Consider the following 14,901-nt stretch of genomic DNA (forward strand, 5'->3'; position numbering starts at 1 on the left):
AGTCATAAAAAAGATAAGCACTGTCTACTGTCAAGACATATGCAAGTGGGACCATCACATTTGAATTACACAACTTTCCAAGAACTTCCAGCTCCTCCCCAAACTTTTCATGGCTTCCCAATTGGAATATCTTGTCACTCCAGTTAAGCTTCTTAACAAAATAACTGACGCCTGATGGCATCATAGCTTTATAGTAAGTTGAGAATCTTGTCTTCAACATGATATTTGAGGGATCAGCCACTGCTTTCATTGCTTTCCTGAAATCAATATTTGACCTGTGGATGCTGTTTGGAGTCAATAAGTTTCCACGGACGACCTCTGGGGGAGCAGAATCTTCTACAGCCTGCATATTTTCATCATTGATCCTGTTATATTTTCTTGAAATGAATACAGCTATGATCATCAATAAACCAATAGCCATGGCAGCACTTGCAACTGCAATGACAACGTCTGAGGTAAGTGATTTCCTCTTTCTTTGGGGTGCAGGAGGAGGATTTGATTTCGGATAAATCAGATCCTTATTTCCCTTTGTATCAACTGCAACATAATTCCCAAATGTTGGAATAAGTCCAGAGAGTTCGTTGTTCGATAGTACCAATTGAGTTAAGCTGGTCATTCCAGACAGGAACTCTGGTATCTTGCCCGAAAATCTATTGTTAGATAGGTCCAAAACCTCCAATTCCATCAATCTTGACAGAGTAATAGGAATAGGTCCACTAAAGAGATTGTAGCTCAGATTCAATGCAATTTGCAGTTTTTGTGGCATGGTTGGAACTTGTCCACTAAGTTGGTTCTTTCCCAGCTGGAGTTCTCTCAGAGAATCTATGCTCCCAATGGAATCGGGTATAGGACCAATGAGATTATTACCTTGCAAGTCCAAGTTTGCAAGATTATTCAAACTTGAAATCGACATGGGTATCGAACCATTCAGTGAGTTCCTGCTCATATTCAGTTTCTGCAGTCTATTTAACATTGTAATCTGTGGTGGGATTTCTCCAACAAACTTGTTCAACTGAAGATTCAAAACCTGAAGATTGGTTATATTGCCCAAATCAGGAGGCAGCAGGCCTGTCAATCTATTCTGGGCTAAGTTCAAAAGAGCCAACTGTTTGCACATACCCAATTCAGAAGGTAATGGTCCAGTCAAGCTGTTGTTATCCAGCTCCAAGTACATCAATTCTACAAGACTACTCAATGATCCAGCCGGAAGCATCCCATTGAGAGAATTGCTTCCTAATCTCAATCTGAATAACCTAGTTGAAATGTTTGCAGGTATTGAGCCTTCCAGTTCATTGTATGACAAGTCGAGAGACTGCAGATTGGAGCCGGATAGCAAATCAGATGGGATTGTTCCTGTCAGCTTATTAAAACTTAGGTCTAAACTTCCGAGGTACGAAGTAATCCCAGATGGAATAGTCCCATTAAATTTGTTTTGATTTGCTGCAAATCTCAGGAGTGTTGTGACATTGGAAAGTGATGAGGGAATTCCACCGGACAAATTGTTGACAGATAGCAACAATGTTTCCAACCTGGTGAGTTCCCCCAATTCTTGTGGAATCGAGCCTGAGAGTCCATTGAAACTGAGATCAATCAACCTCAGATTTCTGTGTCTTATAATCTGTGGCGGAATTTCACCACTAAAAAAATTGGCAGAAAGCTGAAGTTCCTCTAAAAGATTCAACTTTCCGAGGTTTGTGGGAACAGTTCCTGTGAATATATTGTGGCTAAGGTTCAGAGTCCTAAGAGAATCCAGTCCATCCAACTGTAAACGAATCTCCCCTTTGAGTGAATTGTGAGAAAAATCCAAGTACTCCAACATTCTAAAACCACTGAAAGTAGGCAAAGAACCATCCAACTTATTTTTACTAAAATTCAACAGTTTCAACCCACTGATCACCCCACAACCAGTAAAGAACTCATCCGGGATAGAGCTCAATTGATTGTTAGAAACATCAAGAGACTCTAAAGTAGGAAAGGTGCACAGAGGTGAAAGAAATTCAGAGGTAGATATTGAGAACAAACTGAAAGAAAGCTTGTTTATGGAAGAATTATCATGACTGCAATAGACCCCCTTCCATGAACAAGGATTTGAGTATTTCCCAACATCATTCCAGACAAAGGAAGGGCCAGGGCCGCTATTATTCTGAAAGATTTCATAAACTCTAATCATGGCACTGACCTGATCAGAAGGCAATTGAGAAGACACCAACTGAAGGTAAAGCAAAAAGATGAACAGTAGAGGAGCAGCATAAACAAGCCTCCTCATCATTTCTGGCTAATTTTATCTGTCTCTGTAGGCTGTTTCACTCTCCAGAAAAAGCCCAAGAAACTCTCACTTGCTATAATCTTTTTTATGTGGGCAAGAAGATGAAGAAGTATGTAAACGTTTATTTTGTTTGATTGAGAGTATACAAGAATTTGAACAGGCAAAGCCCGGAGGAAGGGAAAGTGTGGAGAACCGGTGAGAGCGGGGGATGGAGAGTGGAGTTGACTGGACTTGCTGTTGAGAAAAATACCATTTTAGAAAGGAGGGTGTGTGTGTGTGTTTTGAAGTGGGAAAACTATTATTATTCTTGCTTGTTGACTGACAACAACCAAGGAAGGAATAAAACAGTGCCCCAGAGATTGATGTTCCGGGTCTTGGTGTTGGTGGGGTCCCTATTGACCGCAAGAAAATCAAACAGTTGAATTATGAGCCTTTCTGACAAAGACTTCCAGGTCTTGGTGGGTCCCTCCCTGTCTCTATCTCTCTAATTAAGAATCAATTTCCAATTAACATTAAAGATTTACCAGTAAATCATTTAAGTGTCAAATAAAATGATTATTTTATTGTTTTCATTTTCGTGGGCGAATATTTGAAAAGTAACCGGAAGTTGAACTTTAGCTGTTGCCTTTAACATTACAACACAAGTTTCCGATACAGGAGAGCTCGTCTCTTGGCTCTTGCTGCAAATCTAGACTAACCAGATCATGTGTATGTATGTATTCCAAATATTCAAGTCAGTCTTTATTGTCAGTACGTAGTAGATATTAGTCCACGTACTTCTCCAACACGGCAATCAGTCGCGTCCTGCCCACCTTTTCACTTTCCTTCAAATTCTCTTCATTCCGCCTTATTCCACACGTCTATGCAATAATTACAACTCTTTTCTTTTATTTGGGTTTTTAATGGTAAAAATTTGTTCTGGTAAAATCATGCACAGGGATTATAACCTCCGTCCCACCCGCAGGTTCCTGTAAACTATAGACGCCCATGAATGTTGCATGTTTCTCTATGTACTTGTTCATGATCTCTGTCGTCCACATAAACAATACTCCTAATACCGATATACTCTGCACCGAAGATAATATCAGCGCATGTCCTATGTGAAAGCAAATAGTCGCCATACAGCTTATTCAGGCTGCATTTTACCAGCAAACATCTGTGCGAGGCATCATTTCCGGACGTTTCTGATTATGACGAGATGAACTATCCTTCTCATCAAAATAGCAAGGAAAAACCAGATCATCATGCTCCATTTAAGAATAAAAAACAATGCTTCCAGAAAACTAGCATCATCGAGTACAATAATATTGGTACAAAAATATGGGGGTTTCATTTTGGTATTGTACAGTCAATGAAATTAAATGAATTCAATTGGGGCTCTATAACTCTCTCCTCGATGCCATTTTCTATCTTTCGAGTGCAGTAGGAGCCAGTTAAACTGACCTTGATAGCTTGTACCATGTCGATGGAAGCAATACGCTCCAACCATTCTTCAGAGCAAGTTGCTAGTATACATTGTACAGTACCGGATCCACTGGCTCCACAAAATTGCAGATTCTTTTCTAGAGAAAAGTTACTGCAGTGACACATATGATACAAAAGAATGACTTAGTAGGCCAGATGGAGGTTGATTTGATCAAGAAACTACTCCGTCTAATGTTGGGGGGTTTTCCTCCTCTCCTCCGATCTGTGATGGAACAACTTGGCAATCTTTCGTCGTTCGCAGTCCTGAGACAAAATAATTTAGGATCAGGGACCGAACTGTCGCTATAAACCTAGAATGATTAGTTAAGTGTACTTTTAGGGTTATGCTTATTGAGGTGAAATTATGATACTGCACCTTGAACATATTGAGATAAAAGCGTTTCCCAGGATTCATCTTTCTCAACTTGTGGTATGTATAGGCAAAACTTAGCTGGTCACGGGGCGTAAACCGTTCAACCTCATTAAACCAAAGGCAGGAAAACAAGTTTGACATTGGTGTATGAGCCCTGACAATGAAAGACCCTTCTGGTACATCTGCAAAATAATTAATACACCATATACAGCATCAAAGCTTATGATGAAATCAAACAATCCTATAAAGATAAACACGCGAAATCATACTGCTAGGCAGAAGCTTGTTAGTGTCTGATGCATTGAATCTTCTCATTCCATCTGCTTGATAAAACGCAAATTGTTCATCTATAACACTCTGGTTGTACTTGTTAAGCTTCTTATTTTGCGCGACCTCTTCCCACAAACAATGGCGGTCATAGTGATTGGAGATAGCATATTCATAACCTTTTCTCCAGAGGAAGTATTCCAATATAAGCAAAGGATCAAGTTGGAGACGGAGTTTGCTATCCAGCCAAATTGAGTACCTAAAAAATAGTTTCAGATGGAGAAGGCACGGAGAATTAGTTTCAAAAGTGCATTTACATAAAAAGGAAAGCAATTAGATGAGCAATCCATGGGCGGCCCCAATCTTGGCAAGAAAGAATGAAGAAAAGTTATCTAAAGTCGAAGGTAGAAAGAAAAATGTTCAGTCTCGCTGATTCCATATAGTTTAAAAAAATCGTACGAGTATCTTGCACTCGCCCTATCTTATTGGCCAACAAAGGTCAGATCATTCACCATTTCATATACAGAGCCAAAATATACAATGCCACTTGTATCAAAACAGAACATGATTGCTTTTGAATGAATTAAAACTTGAAACGGGGGAATGCAGGTTAGAAGATGAATTTTATTTGAATATCAAAAGGGTACAAAATATCATTGACACATCAATCCATTGTGACAAATTGTGAGAACTGCTTTCTACCTGGCAGAAGGAAATAGTCGGTGAGGCAAAAGTTTAGGAATCTTCCCCACTCTCCTCATATCACTGTAAGGAAGATTCTTCACGACCACAATCTTCCACAATCCAACAAAGCCCATTGTATCAGGCATTTGGCCTTCTGATAAAAGAGTTTGCAAAGTTACTTCGTCCACGAACATGACAAAGCATACATTTTTTCTTGATAAACGAGAGACCTAAAAAGAAGTAAGTCTGAATAACTATAGCTGTTCCATTTATACAATATATATGTATAGTGACATCAATAACATTTTTTCCCTGAAGCAAATTAATCAATCCACTTTTATTGCATCAATGTTCAAAACTATTGCTAAAATTAGGATTAGTATCTGCAGTAATCATTATTATCTTCACTGTCAAGGGTATTTGAGATTTTCTGCTTATACGAGTTTTTTGAACGCCCTCCTCTTTGTTTGTTTCAAGAAATCTACGATATTTCATAAGTGTGTGTTCATGAATGCTAAGGGACATGCCTTACACCAATTTTTCCAGCATGAATGAAGACAAGAGCTAGACACCGGCTGAACAAGCTTTATCACATTTGACAGATGGTACTGAAAGTCAGTGAGTTAAAGAAATAGAGCAGATGAACGAGAGTTACGAGACATGCATATTCGAGGCATTCTATAGTCCCCTTCTAGCTTTCCAGTAAACAGATACACTTTTCATCTTATCAGACAGTAGGGAACAGAATTCAAATACAATTTTGTATTGCTCATGATCCCAAATTGCTGAACTTTAACATTTAGCCACAATTTTTCATCACTTTGTTTAATTCTAAATATTAGTCAATAATTATATTCAAATAGTTATCTTACACAATTTCTTGAAATTATAAAAAGCACGCAGTTCATTTTTCTTTTCTGGATTAATTACTGGTATAGACTAAAAAGTGAAAAGGTGTGCAAAAGAATTGGTACCGTTTTCCACATTGGAGATCTCAATCGATCAGAATTCCCGAAGATGCAAGAGATAACAGCAATGTGACAACTACTAATGTATTTCGCATCATCTTCTGCCAAGTCAAATCCTGTACTTGGCCACCCTCTAGGACCTTTCACAAAGCCACAGTTAATTTTCTGATCTTGAGCAATAAAAGATTCTTCCCGTTTCGTGAGTGACTGATGTCCAGCAAATCTAGGCTCCCATTTCTCATCTTGAATGGGCTTCTCTTCTTTTTCTGTATATTGCAAGGAAAATCTTGCAAATTTTCGACTTTCTAAAGGCTCCACGAGTAGTGCAGTTGAATTGGAAATTTTCATCTCACAAGTTCCTGATATTTTTGCATATCAGTGTCCAAATCGAAACCAATAGCAGACATAATGAAAAGGAAAAAGGGTAAACAAGATGTATTCTTTACAAATATTAAAATGAAACTTCAATCATAGAACTTCCACTTTGCTTCCCTTTTAATCAGGAACGAGAAAGGTCGGCTTAAATTTAATGCAATCAGCCTTATACCATGCAGAGCAGCAGTAGATGATAGTATGAACCTACCCTGTGTTAGAAGATCAGGAAAAGTTTATGATGCTACTCATGACTTCAATAAATACAGCAAACAGAGTAATTTCTCTGACATGGAAAAACTTGATTTGATATAGCTTGATGAAATTCTCCATGTTCAGCTTCTATTTCAGTATCAGAAGAGTTTATTGATCAATTCATGCGGAGAAAAGATGACCAGTGGTCGAATGACCAGAATTTTAATAGAAAGTGAGATTGTATTTTCAGTTAAACTGTACATTATGTGAGAGAACAAATAATTACCAGAAAATTTTCGATTTTTTGGCTTCTTTTTGGAACCTGAGAACCTTTGAGGACGGACAGGTTGATCTTCAGCAAAACCCGCATGTCCAGAATGACCGTCAACATTAGAGTGCTGGGAATTTGAAAGAGATTTCTCATTATACAAATCTTTGGAAGCTTTATCAGCCTCCTCAATGACATCTTGGTTCTTCTTTCTCGCATGATGAGCATGAGAAGATTCAACATCAATCGCACTGGGTTTAGTGGCACCAGACTTGACCCTTTCATCATGCACAACATCATCATATCCTTCCATTTGATCATCCTGTAAATCAATACCGTCATCATATTCATCGGCATCAGTTACTGCTGTAAGGTTCCTTCCATCAGTATTCCAAGATTGCTGGTTTCTTTTACCTTGCACATCTGTAGACTCCCCTATTTTCTTTAAAGAGGCCTCAAATTCAGCTTCATACATTTTCAATTCGTTGCGTCCAGCCTCATTGTATAAGCCATTTCCTTGGTGACCCAAGACTTTATGAGATTTTCCAAAAGAAGACTTACTATATCTGTTTTTTACTGGAGAACGAACCTTATCCACAGAATCATCCCGGCCTCGCTCCAGTTCCACCTCATTATAATTTTCATCTCTTCTTCTATCATCTTTGTCCCAATAGTGTGAATCCTGGCCTTGAGCAACTGATCTGTGGCCAAACTTGAGCTCTTTGGACATTCCAGTTCGTGTCACATTTCTGAGAAAATCCGAGTCTATGCCCATGTCATCACCATGAGCTTCACGTCTATTTATTTCCCCACCTTAAATAGAGAAATATAAATTGCAAAATCAAGCACTTCCAACTAAGTGAGCCAACAAAAATTCTAGTTGATAGTAGCATTGGAATTAATAATTATCTTGATTCAACAAAGAAGATGGACAGACATAACTGGAACATATTATGAAGACCCAACATGAGTTAGAATCAGGAATCAACATACTGCAAACTCAGATTGAGAAATCCATCAACACCATGGGTCTTACTCGAGTCCCTACGTAATTAGGTTCTTAAGCCTACCAAAACTCTTGTTAAGGTAAGAATTGACATGAAAAAATTAGCTCATACTTTTAACTTCATCCAAGTGGTAGTTCCTTTAAAGTCAAAGCTGCATATAAGTTCTTCTACACATTCACCAAAGCCTGCCACATGCCCTAGTGCTAATGAGAATATAAACCAAGTCCAAGAATCAAGTACTGCTACAAGAACCCCTGATTATCTAGACACACTCTAAATCAAATTGCATCAAGAGGTTTACAAAACCACTTCAATCAGCATTGAGGTACACCACAAGCACCAAAACTATACTTCATGTGTTGCTTATACCCAAAAGGAAAAACTTTTACTGAGCATTCCAACTCGCCAAATGCACCAGAAATCTCAACTTTCTATGCTTCTACGTTTCTTCTAATAAAAAAGACAACTTGATTTCATCACTCCCAATGCACCAAACATCTTTACTTTCTATATTTCATATTTCCTTCTACTAAAAAAAGACAACTTTACTTCCATCAGCAAGTGTGTCCATCAGAAAAATATAAAACACTTTCTCAGTTCGAACGCTTCAATCATTGCCAGCAGTCAATGCAAAAATAAAGAATTTTGTATCTCCTCCACTTTCTATCATTATAAGGGCAGTTAATCAATCATAAATTCCTCTCCACCAATGAACACACAGAGAAATACACTCTTCTGCATTCAACTAAGAAAAGCACAAGCTTTTATACAAAAGTAAAATGTTTCTTATTTCCATACCTTTTCTCTGCAGCAACAAATAGAATAAAGCCGAGATAGAGAGAATTAGAGAGAGCGTCAAAACGCAGAACCCAATCGAGATCTTATAAGGTGGCGGGGCCTTTGATCGCCGGTGGTGTAAGTGCCTCGAACTGCCCCGCACACCGACTGAAAAGTGATCTGACGAGACTCCGTTTCGCAACCCACTGCCGATGCCGGATTGCCTGAAAAGAGCCATCCGCGCATTATGGGGTGTACGGATTGAGAGTACGTGTAGTGGCAACCGTAGGAATTGGAGTTGCGCTGGGGTTTTGGGAAGGTATAATAATTGGGACTTCTTGAAACCGTACGGACGAACAGAGACACCTGAAGATGTTCGCCGGAGAGAAAACTCGTACGTCAGACTGCGGTGGGAGCGGAAACAATTTTATACATACATACATGTATACACATATATATAGAATATGGAATCTGTTGGTTACTGAAATCCCCTTGGTAGTCTATTTACTTTTTCGTCCCTAAGATATCCCAGAAATCCCACGATCATCCCTCGACAAATTACTGAAGTCGCGTTACCTCGTTGGTCTTATAGTCGCACTTTTGACAAGAATTTCAAATCATTGGATTTGATAGAACGAGAGTCTCACACCTCAGTTCGACTTCTGTGGGGTGCAAAACACTGGAAGAAGATTCCCTTTTTTGTTCTCCTCACGGCAGAAGTAGAAGTGCTGACCACCAGTTCAATCCAGCTACCCAAGGTACCAAATTTCTGCAATTTTTTTTTCAGACCCATGAATCCATTGATCATTTTCTTGATGGGGTTTCTTTCTCGTGGAAGCTTTTATATGTACTTTTTCGTTTTATACTTTGACTACTTGTTAAGGAGAAACTCTGATTGGGGGCAATTCATTTATTTGATTGGAATTTTGATTTTTGGAGGTTTGCAGGTTATAGAATTACAGCTTCTCTGAAACATTAACTTTTTTTTTTGGCTCTTCTAAGGTCAGGGATGCTGGGAAAATTTTTGGCTTCGCCTCTGCTGACATTTGATTCAACAGTTGGCAGAAGCTTCTGCTCTTATGTAAGTCTATTTTTGTTCTTTCAATCTACTAATCTTCTGTTTTGCTATGTCTAAGTTTGCTCGATTTCACACATGAGAAGAGTTAATTTGTGTTACTTTTATATGGAAAAGTAATACTTCCTTTTAAAGTTTATGTTATGCTTTCCATCAATTCGTGGCAACAACTATATATATTGATGTGTATATGTATATTCTGGAACAAGTTAAACTTGGAGTATTTGAGTTGAGTATCATTTTAATGAATTAGCAGTTAACTCCACTGTTATTAACAGATACTTATGTGAAGCATTTCATGGGAATTGATTTATGTTGGTTAAACTTGCATAAGCCACGAACACTCTCCAACAAAGAATTGAGCTCGGTCTTTCTTTATCTCGTCTTGATTATGCTTCTCATCGAATCTTGTTAGATTTCTCCTTTTCGGTCAATCTAATCCCAGAACCAAATCAAATACACATATCAGTAGTTGCTCCATCAATGTAGTGTTGTTTGATTAATGAAGTATCATCTTTCGAGATGTTGCTTTAAGTGCTCCGCTTTGACATTTACCACCTTTTCAAGAACACAACATCATAAGTCTGCCTTTTTGTTCGACAATTTCATCTGTTTTCTTAATGATATGAATTAACTAAATAGTGCTAAAATGATACAATGAATACTCTTGTCATTTTTTATCAAAGCAGTTTGCTGTTTCTTCCTTCTATGCAGCCTGATTCTGCCTCAGTAGCAGCCGAGAACTGGCTCGTTAATGCAAATCTTGCAATAAAATTTCCCTCATATGTCCCCCGTGGGCATGGGATAGACAATTCCCCATCTAGGAACTGGGAGTTGCGTTCTACTTCCCAAATTCAGGATGCAATTCTCAGTGACGAAGATAAGAAAACATGGGAATCATGTAGACAAGCTCTGTCTGCGTATGGTTTTTCTAATGAGGAAGAAGACAAGATCCTGGGAAAAGCTTTTGGTCAAATTCATTCTCCTTATTGGGGTGAGGAGCGGAAGAAGGAAGTTCCCAAGTTTGAGGTAGTAAGTGAAATACTAAATTATCTTAAGGATTTAGGCCTCGCTGATGATGATCTTGGCAAACTTATCAAGAAATTCCCTGAGGTACTTGGCTGTAGCTTAGAACATGAATTGAAAGCAAATGTACAGATTTTGGAAAAGGAATGGGGCATCAGAGGGAAAACACTGAGAAACCTCCTCCTCCGCAATCCCAGAGCGCTGGGTTATAACATTGATTGCAAAGGAGATTGCATGGCACAATGTACTCGCTGCTGGGCTCGGTTTTAACTGCTGTTGTTTTCTTGATTTGTTCATTCCTGGATTCCTAGTATGTAATTATGGGCATTCTTGATCAAGTCATGTTCGGTTTCTTCTTTGATATTGAAGACAACACCAAGATATCTGACGAAGGTGTAGTACAGTTGATGCAGGAAAAATTATGTATAATTCATAGCAAGATTTGGAGTAACACTAGTACTTGGCACAGATTGATGTGCTTAGATGACTTGCCATTTCCATGCACACATAATGTATACATGCTTCCTCTCACAGAATTTAGCAGTCTTTTAGCGAGTCAGGAATTTTTTACTGGTTGATCACCATTCTTAATAAGGTTAAAGTTAGTGATTTGATTTGTGTCTTGCAGAATAGAAAATCAATGAGAGATTTATTTCTCCTTTATCCCCACTTATTTTTGCAGTTTCAGCATCCCTGTGATTAATGGGTATGAAATCAAGAATCTTCAGGTTAAATAATTGCCGTTCACCCAATAATAGACAGATTGTCCCAATTGGATGGGATGAAAGGTTCACAAATTTAGCAGATTGCAGAACAACAGCAGCACATTATGATTATCACAAGGCAGTATCACTCTATTTATTATAACAAGATTCTGACAGGCAGAACTATCAAAATCCTAACAAGAATTATTTTCCCATAGGAAAACAAACTGTTCACACATAGACACACACTAATCCATATCTAAAACATGGAAATCCAGGAGTATTGTCCATGGCAATCAAAGAACATAACATATATCAAGGGCACTTGGGCTTATTTCCGTGTGTTCTTAGATTGGCATAGCAGGGGCAGAGGTCTTTGTTGCCATAAGTTCCTGGTGGAACGCAATGGCACCTCTCACAGCAGCTCTTGCATGCTCGATGGCACACGTTCTTTCTTGACGTCTTACTGCATCTTCTTGAGCATGCGTAATTGCAGTCTGATCATTCAAGTTTTACATAGATCATCAAAGAAAGAATATATATATCTATATTGCACTTTAGTCTATATAATTTATTAGAAAGATGCATGAAACACTAATTGATTACTGATTTTCTGAGGTTGATGTTTCTTTAAAATCCCTCCAACATTTCCTCCCACATCCTCCTGTAGCAGAGAGTTTGATGAGTGCTAAAATGGTCAATTGTACATGGAGAAAGATTGAGATTATATAGTACAATCTTCATTCGTCTTGCAGTTGGTTTCAATTACAAATCACTAATTACTACCTGAGAAAGAGAATGAGCTGCATCACTGACAGTCGATGATGCCTCCAGAAAAGCCTGACAATGGATTATCAGCACCAACTGATTTCGCATAAACATTACATAATAACGTGAAGCAGTTTGGAACAAGTAAGTACCTGTAGGAATAGAATGGTTACAAGCAAAACTGAGAGGAGCTTCATTTTACTGAATACTTAGCCAAAGTTGAAAACTTGAAGTTTGTTGATCGTAGATGGTAGGCAGGTAGATATTTATATATAGAGAGATTTAATTGCTTTATGTTTCACCCCTTTTAAGGTTCACACGCAAAGATGGGTTTAATTAGAAAAGTCACAGAGTGTGTGTGCTAGGAAAAGAAGTAGCAATTAGTTCTCAAGTTGTCTGTCTTTTCAAACTTTATGTAGCTTTAGAACAGCTGTGGATTCCTTGGGTTTATGGACAAAGATATGGGATATATTATGGTCCCCTCAAAATTTTTCTTTAGTTGATACCATATTCTACATATCTATCTTGTAAAGGAGGAGCATGCAGCAGCAGCAGCTATATAGCTGGGAAAGCATCGGATCGTCTAACTATTTTGATTTACCATAATATCATATATCATATATAGATAGATTGTTGAGCAGCTTATTCAAGAATGAATTAATGTCTGCCTCTGGCCCTGCAGACAATTATATATTAACAGCAATTAAAATGAGTGGTCGTCGACGGAGTGTATGATGTATATGCATTGCATGCATACCAGTACGTAATGAAATTGTTTAATTGGATTGGTAATTAACACAAGCAGACAGCTAAAGGTCACGTGTATCCTACTGATGATGGGCAGGCAATGCAGTAATGCATTCACATTTAACAAAACAGTTGTTGTTCCACAGATTTTGCAAGCTACTCCTCGTTATTTGGAAATTACTAGCTTGCCCCGGCACTGCACTACTTACAGTGCAACCAAGCAGACACTGTAATTAATAGTTTGAAAAATAAAGAAATGGATCTTAAGACTATATATCTAATCAGGTCCAAAATGAAGTAAATCATGTTAGGGAAGAACCAAAAATAGATATTTTGAATATAAACATAGGAGTCATAACAGGCCTAAGTCTAGAAATAGGGATGAAAAACTTGATTAGGAGATGTTATAATTGTGGAGAAAAATAACATTTTATTAAAGATTGTAAAAGGTCCAAAAAAGATGACAAAAATAATGAAGATGCAAGTATGATCACTGAAGAGAATTATGAAGAAGTATATATGATTTGTTAATTTCTTCTTTAATAATAAATGATTGAAAATTGAAACTAATAGAAATAGCCTCAAATTCTTGGACTTGGGATAGTTGAGTGTTTTCAGTACTCTTTGCACTTTCTAATCCATATATGTTCAAGTCTCTTTCTGTTTTGTAGGTACTATCTCCGCAAATGACAATGATGATTGCTAGATCCGATTTTCTAAACCTGGTCCCTTTTTTGGGTTCTGGTCCAAGTTGAAAAATATTGAAAAATTGGCCCATGACCTAATTGGAAAGGCCCAGCCCACACCACCCAAACCCACACACTTGGATGGCTTAGTCCACTCCACCTCTTCAGCCCATTTATTGGTTGCCCACTCTCTCCACCCAGCCCACTTGACCCGACTTGGTTTCTCACCAATTAAAAGGGTCTCTCTTTGTTTGATGAATGAAATCTCTAACCCTAATTTTTTTGTCTCCTTGTCTCTCTCACCCTTCACCGTTCTTTTCTCTCACTGCTATAAATGGCTTCCCTCTATTTAATCCACCTCTGGTGGCTTTTTTAGAGGACAGCCAAAAATAGAAATAGTCTTCCCCCTTTTCTTCTGATTAACAGTTCTTCGTGAACTAGATTTCTTAAGTGGAAATCTGTTGAGTGGTTTATTAAACCGTCCTCTGTGGTTTTAAGTGATAAATCTAAGTGATTTTAATTAGTGCTCTGTGTGATTGAGCCTTAGTGATAAAGTTTTGGGTATATACAACCGGTGTGTCTGTTTATGAGTCTTGGTGGTTGTGGGCTTTTCTTCTCCAGATTTAGCTTCTTGAGTCAACCCTTTTTTGTTCTTGTTTTTATCTATATATGTTATTTTTTAAATTTGTTGTCATATTGATTTGTAATTAAAGGGTTTCGTAACCCATCATTCTCTGTAATAGTTGAGTTAGGAATTTCTTATTTGGGTTCACCATTAAGGGTTTTCCGCCCAACATTCCTTGTGTTCGATGTGATCTCCAATTCAAGCATATATATATATATATATATATCTTATATTTGATGATAAATGGAGTTGGGATGACAACCTTGGGTTTGGGTTTTTAAGTCATTTTCAAATTCGGTAATTCCCACATATAAACAACAAAAATGTATATTTTATGATGATGAGAGGGTTGAAATTTTTGTCCGAGAATATTGTTAAAGTGTGCAGGCAAATTAAAGCAGATGCAGCAGCAAGCACAAGTCCTGAGTCCCACAAACCGCCCCAATAAAGCCTCACTTAATTTTGTTATAGCTAGCTAGCTAAGTTTTACTATAATTAAATTAATTAATAATTGATTATTAAAATTTATATATTGGTCTACTGGCTAAGGTTTCTGACATCATTCAGCGCTACTATATTCATTATATTATTAAGGAAGAGAGGTAGCTGTTGTAGATCTAAGAGAGAGA

General features: G+C 37.8%; 4 protein-coding genes across 4 annotated transcripts in view; 1 reads left to right on the forward strand and 3 right to left on the reverse strand.

Annotated features, from left to right (window-relative positions):
• The window catches only part of LOC105159613 (leucine-rich repeat receptor-like tyrosine-protein kinase PXC3), a 3,811-nt gene extending 1,252 nt beyond the window's left edge, over positions 1-2,559 (reverse strand). Inside the window, exon 1 of the mRNA XM_011076727.2 lies at positions 8-2,559. Within this exon, the coding sequence (XP_011075029.1) occupies positions 8-2,269 (2,262 nt within the window). The 5' untranslated portion in view covers positions 2,270-2,559. The remainder of the gene's footprint in view (positions 1-7) is intronic.
• Positions 3,519-9,069, reverse strand: LOC105159531. The gene is made up of 7 exons (XM_011076625.2): positions 8,663-9,069; positions 6,876-7,670; positions 6,029-6,381; positions 5,073-5,284; positions 4,373-4,629; positions 4,107-4,285; positions 3,519-3,994 (listed from the first exon to the last, which is right to left on the reverse strand). The coding sequence occupies exons 1-7, from the start codon at positions 8,877-8,879 to the stop codon at positions 3,920-3,922; spliced, it is 2,088 nt and encodes a 695-aa protein (XP_011074927.1). The 5' UTR covers positions 8,880-9,069; the 3' UTR covers positions 3,519-3,919.
• On the forward strand, positions 9,258-11,397 carry LOC105159529. The gene is made up of 3 exons (XM_011076624.2): positions 9,258-9,399; positions 9,644-9,722; positions 10,431-11,397. The coding sequence occupies exons 2-3, from the start codon at positions 9,651-9,653 to the stop codon at positions 11,010-11,012; spliced, it is 654 nt and encodes a 217-aa protein (XP_011074926.1). The 5' UTR covers positions 9,258-9,399; positions 9,644-9,650; the 3' UTR covers positions 11,013-11,397.
• On the reverse strand, positions 11,549-12,472 carry LOC105159532 (gibberellin-regulated protein 9). Its single transcript, XM_011076626.2, has 4 exons — positions 12,367-12,472; positions 12,233-12,286; positions 12,053-12,110; positions 11,549-11,943 (listed from the first exon to the last, which is right to left on the reverse strand). Exons 1-4 carry the CDS (start codon positions 12,409-12,411, stop codon positions 11,762-11,764), a joined length of 339 nt encoding a protein of 112 aa, XP_011074928.1. The 5' UTR covers positions 12,412-12,472; the 3' UTR covers positions 11,549-11,761.

The sequence above is a fragment of the Sesamum indicum genome, linkage group LG3 (assembly GCF_000512975.1).
Source record: "Sesamum indicum cultivar Zhongzhi No. 13 linkage group LG3, S_indicum_v1.0, whole genome shotgun sequence".
NCBI classification, from domain to species: domain Eukaryota; kingdom Viridiplantae; phylum Streptophyta; class Magnoliopsida; order Lamiales; family Pedaliaceae; genus Sesamum; species Sesamum indicum.

Coding starts and splice junctions, on each gene's coding strand:
- LOC105159531 (XM_011076625.2), bottom strand. CDS start 8,879: ATGGCTCTTTTCAGGCAATCCGGCATCGGCAGTGGGTTGCGAAACGGA. Junction 4,286..4,372: donor TAACAAGCTTCTGCCTAGCA/GTATGATTTCGC, acceptor ATTATTTTGCAG/ATGTACCAGAAGGGTCTTTC. Junction 3,995..4,106: donor TTTATCTCAATATGTTCAAG/GTGCAGTATCAT, acceptor ATTTTGTCTCAG/GACTGCGAACGACGAAAGAT.
- LOC105159529 (XM_011076624.2), top strand. CDS start 9,651: ATGCTGGGAAAATTTTTGGCTTCGCCTCTGCTGACATTTGATTCAACA. Junction 9,723..10,430: donor GCAGAAGCTTCTGCTCTTAT/GTAAGTCTATTT, acceptor CCTTCTATGCAG/CCTGATTCTGCCTCAGTAGC.
- LOC105159532 (XM_011076626.2), bottom strand. CDS start 12,411: ATGAAGCTCCTCTCAGTTTTGCTTGTAACCATTCTATTCCTACAG. Junction 12,287..12,366: donor TAACCATTCTATTCCTACAG/GTACTTACTTGT, acceptor ATCCATTGTCAG/GCTTTTCTGGAGGCATCATC. Junction 11,944..12,052: donor ACATCAACCTCAGAAAATCA/GTAATCAATTAG, acceptor TTGAATGATCAG/ACTGCAATTACGCATGCTCA.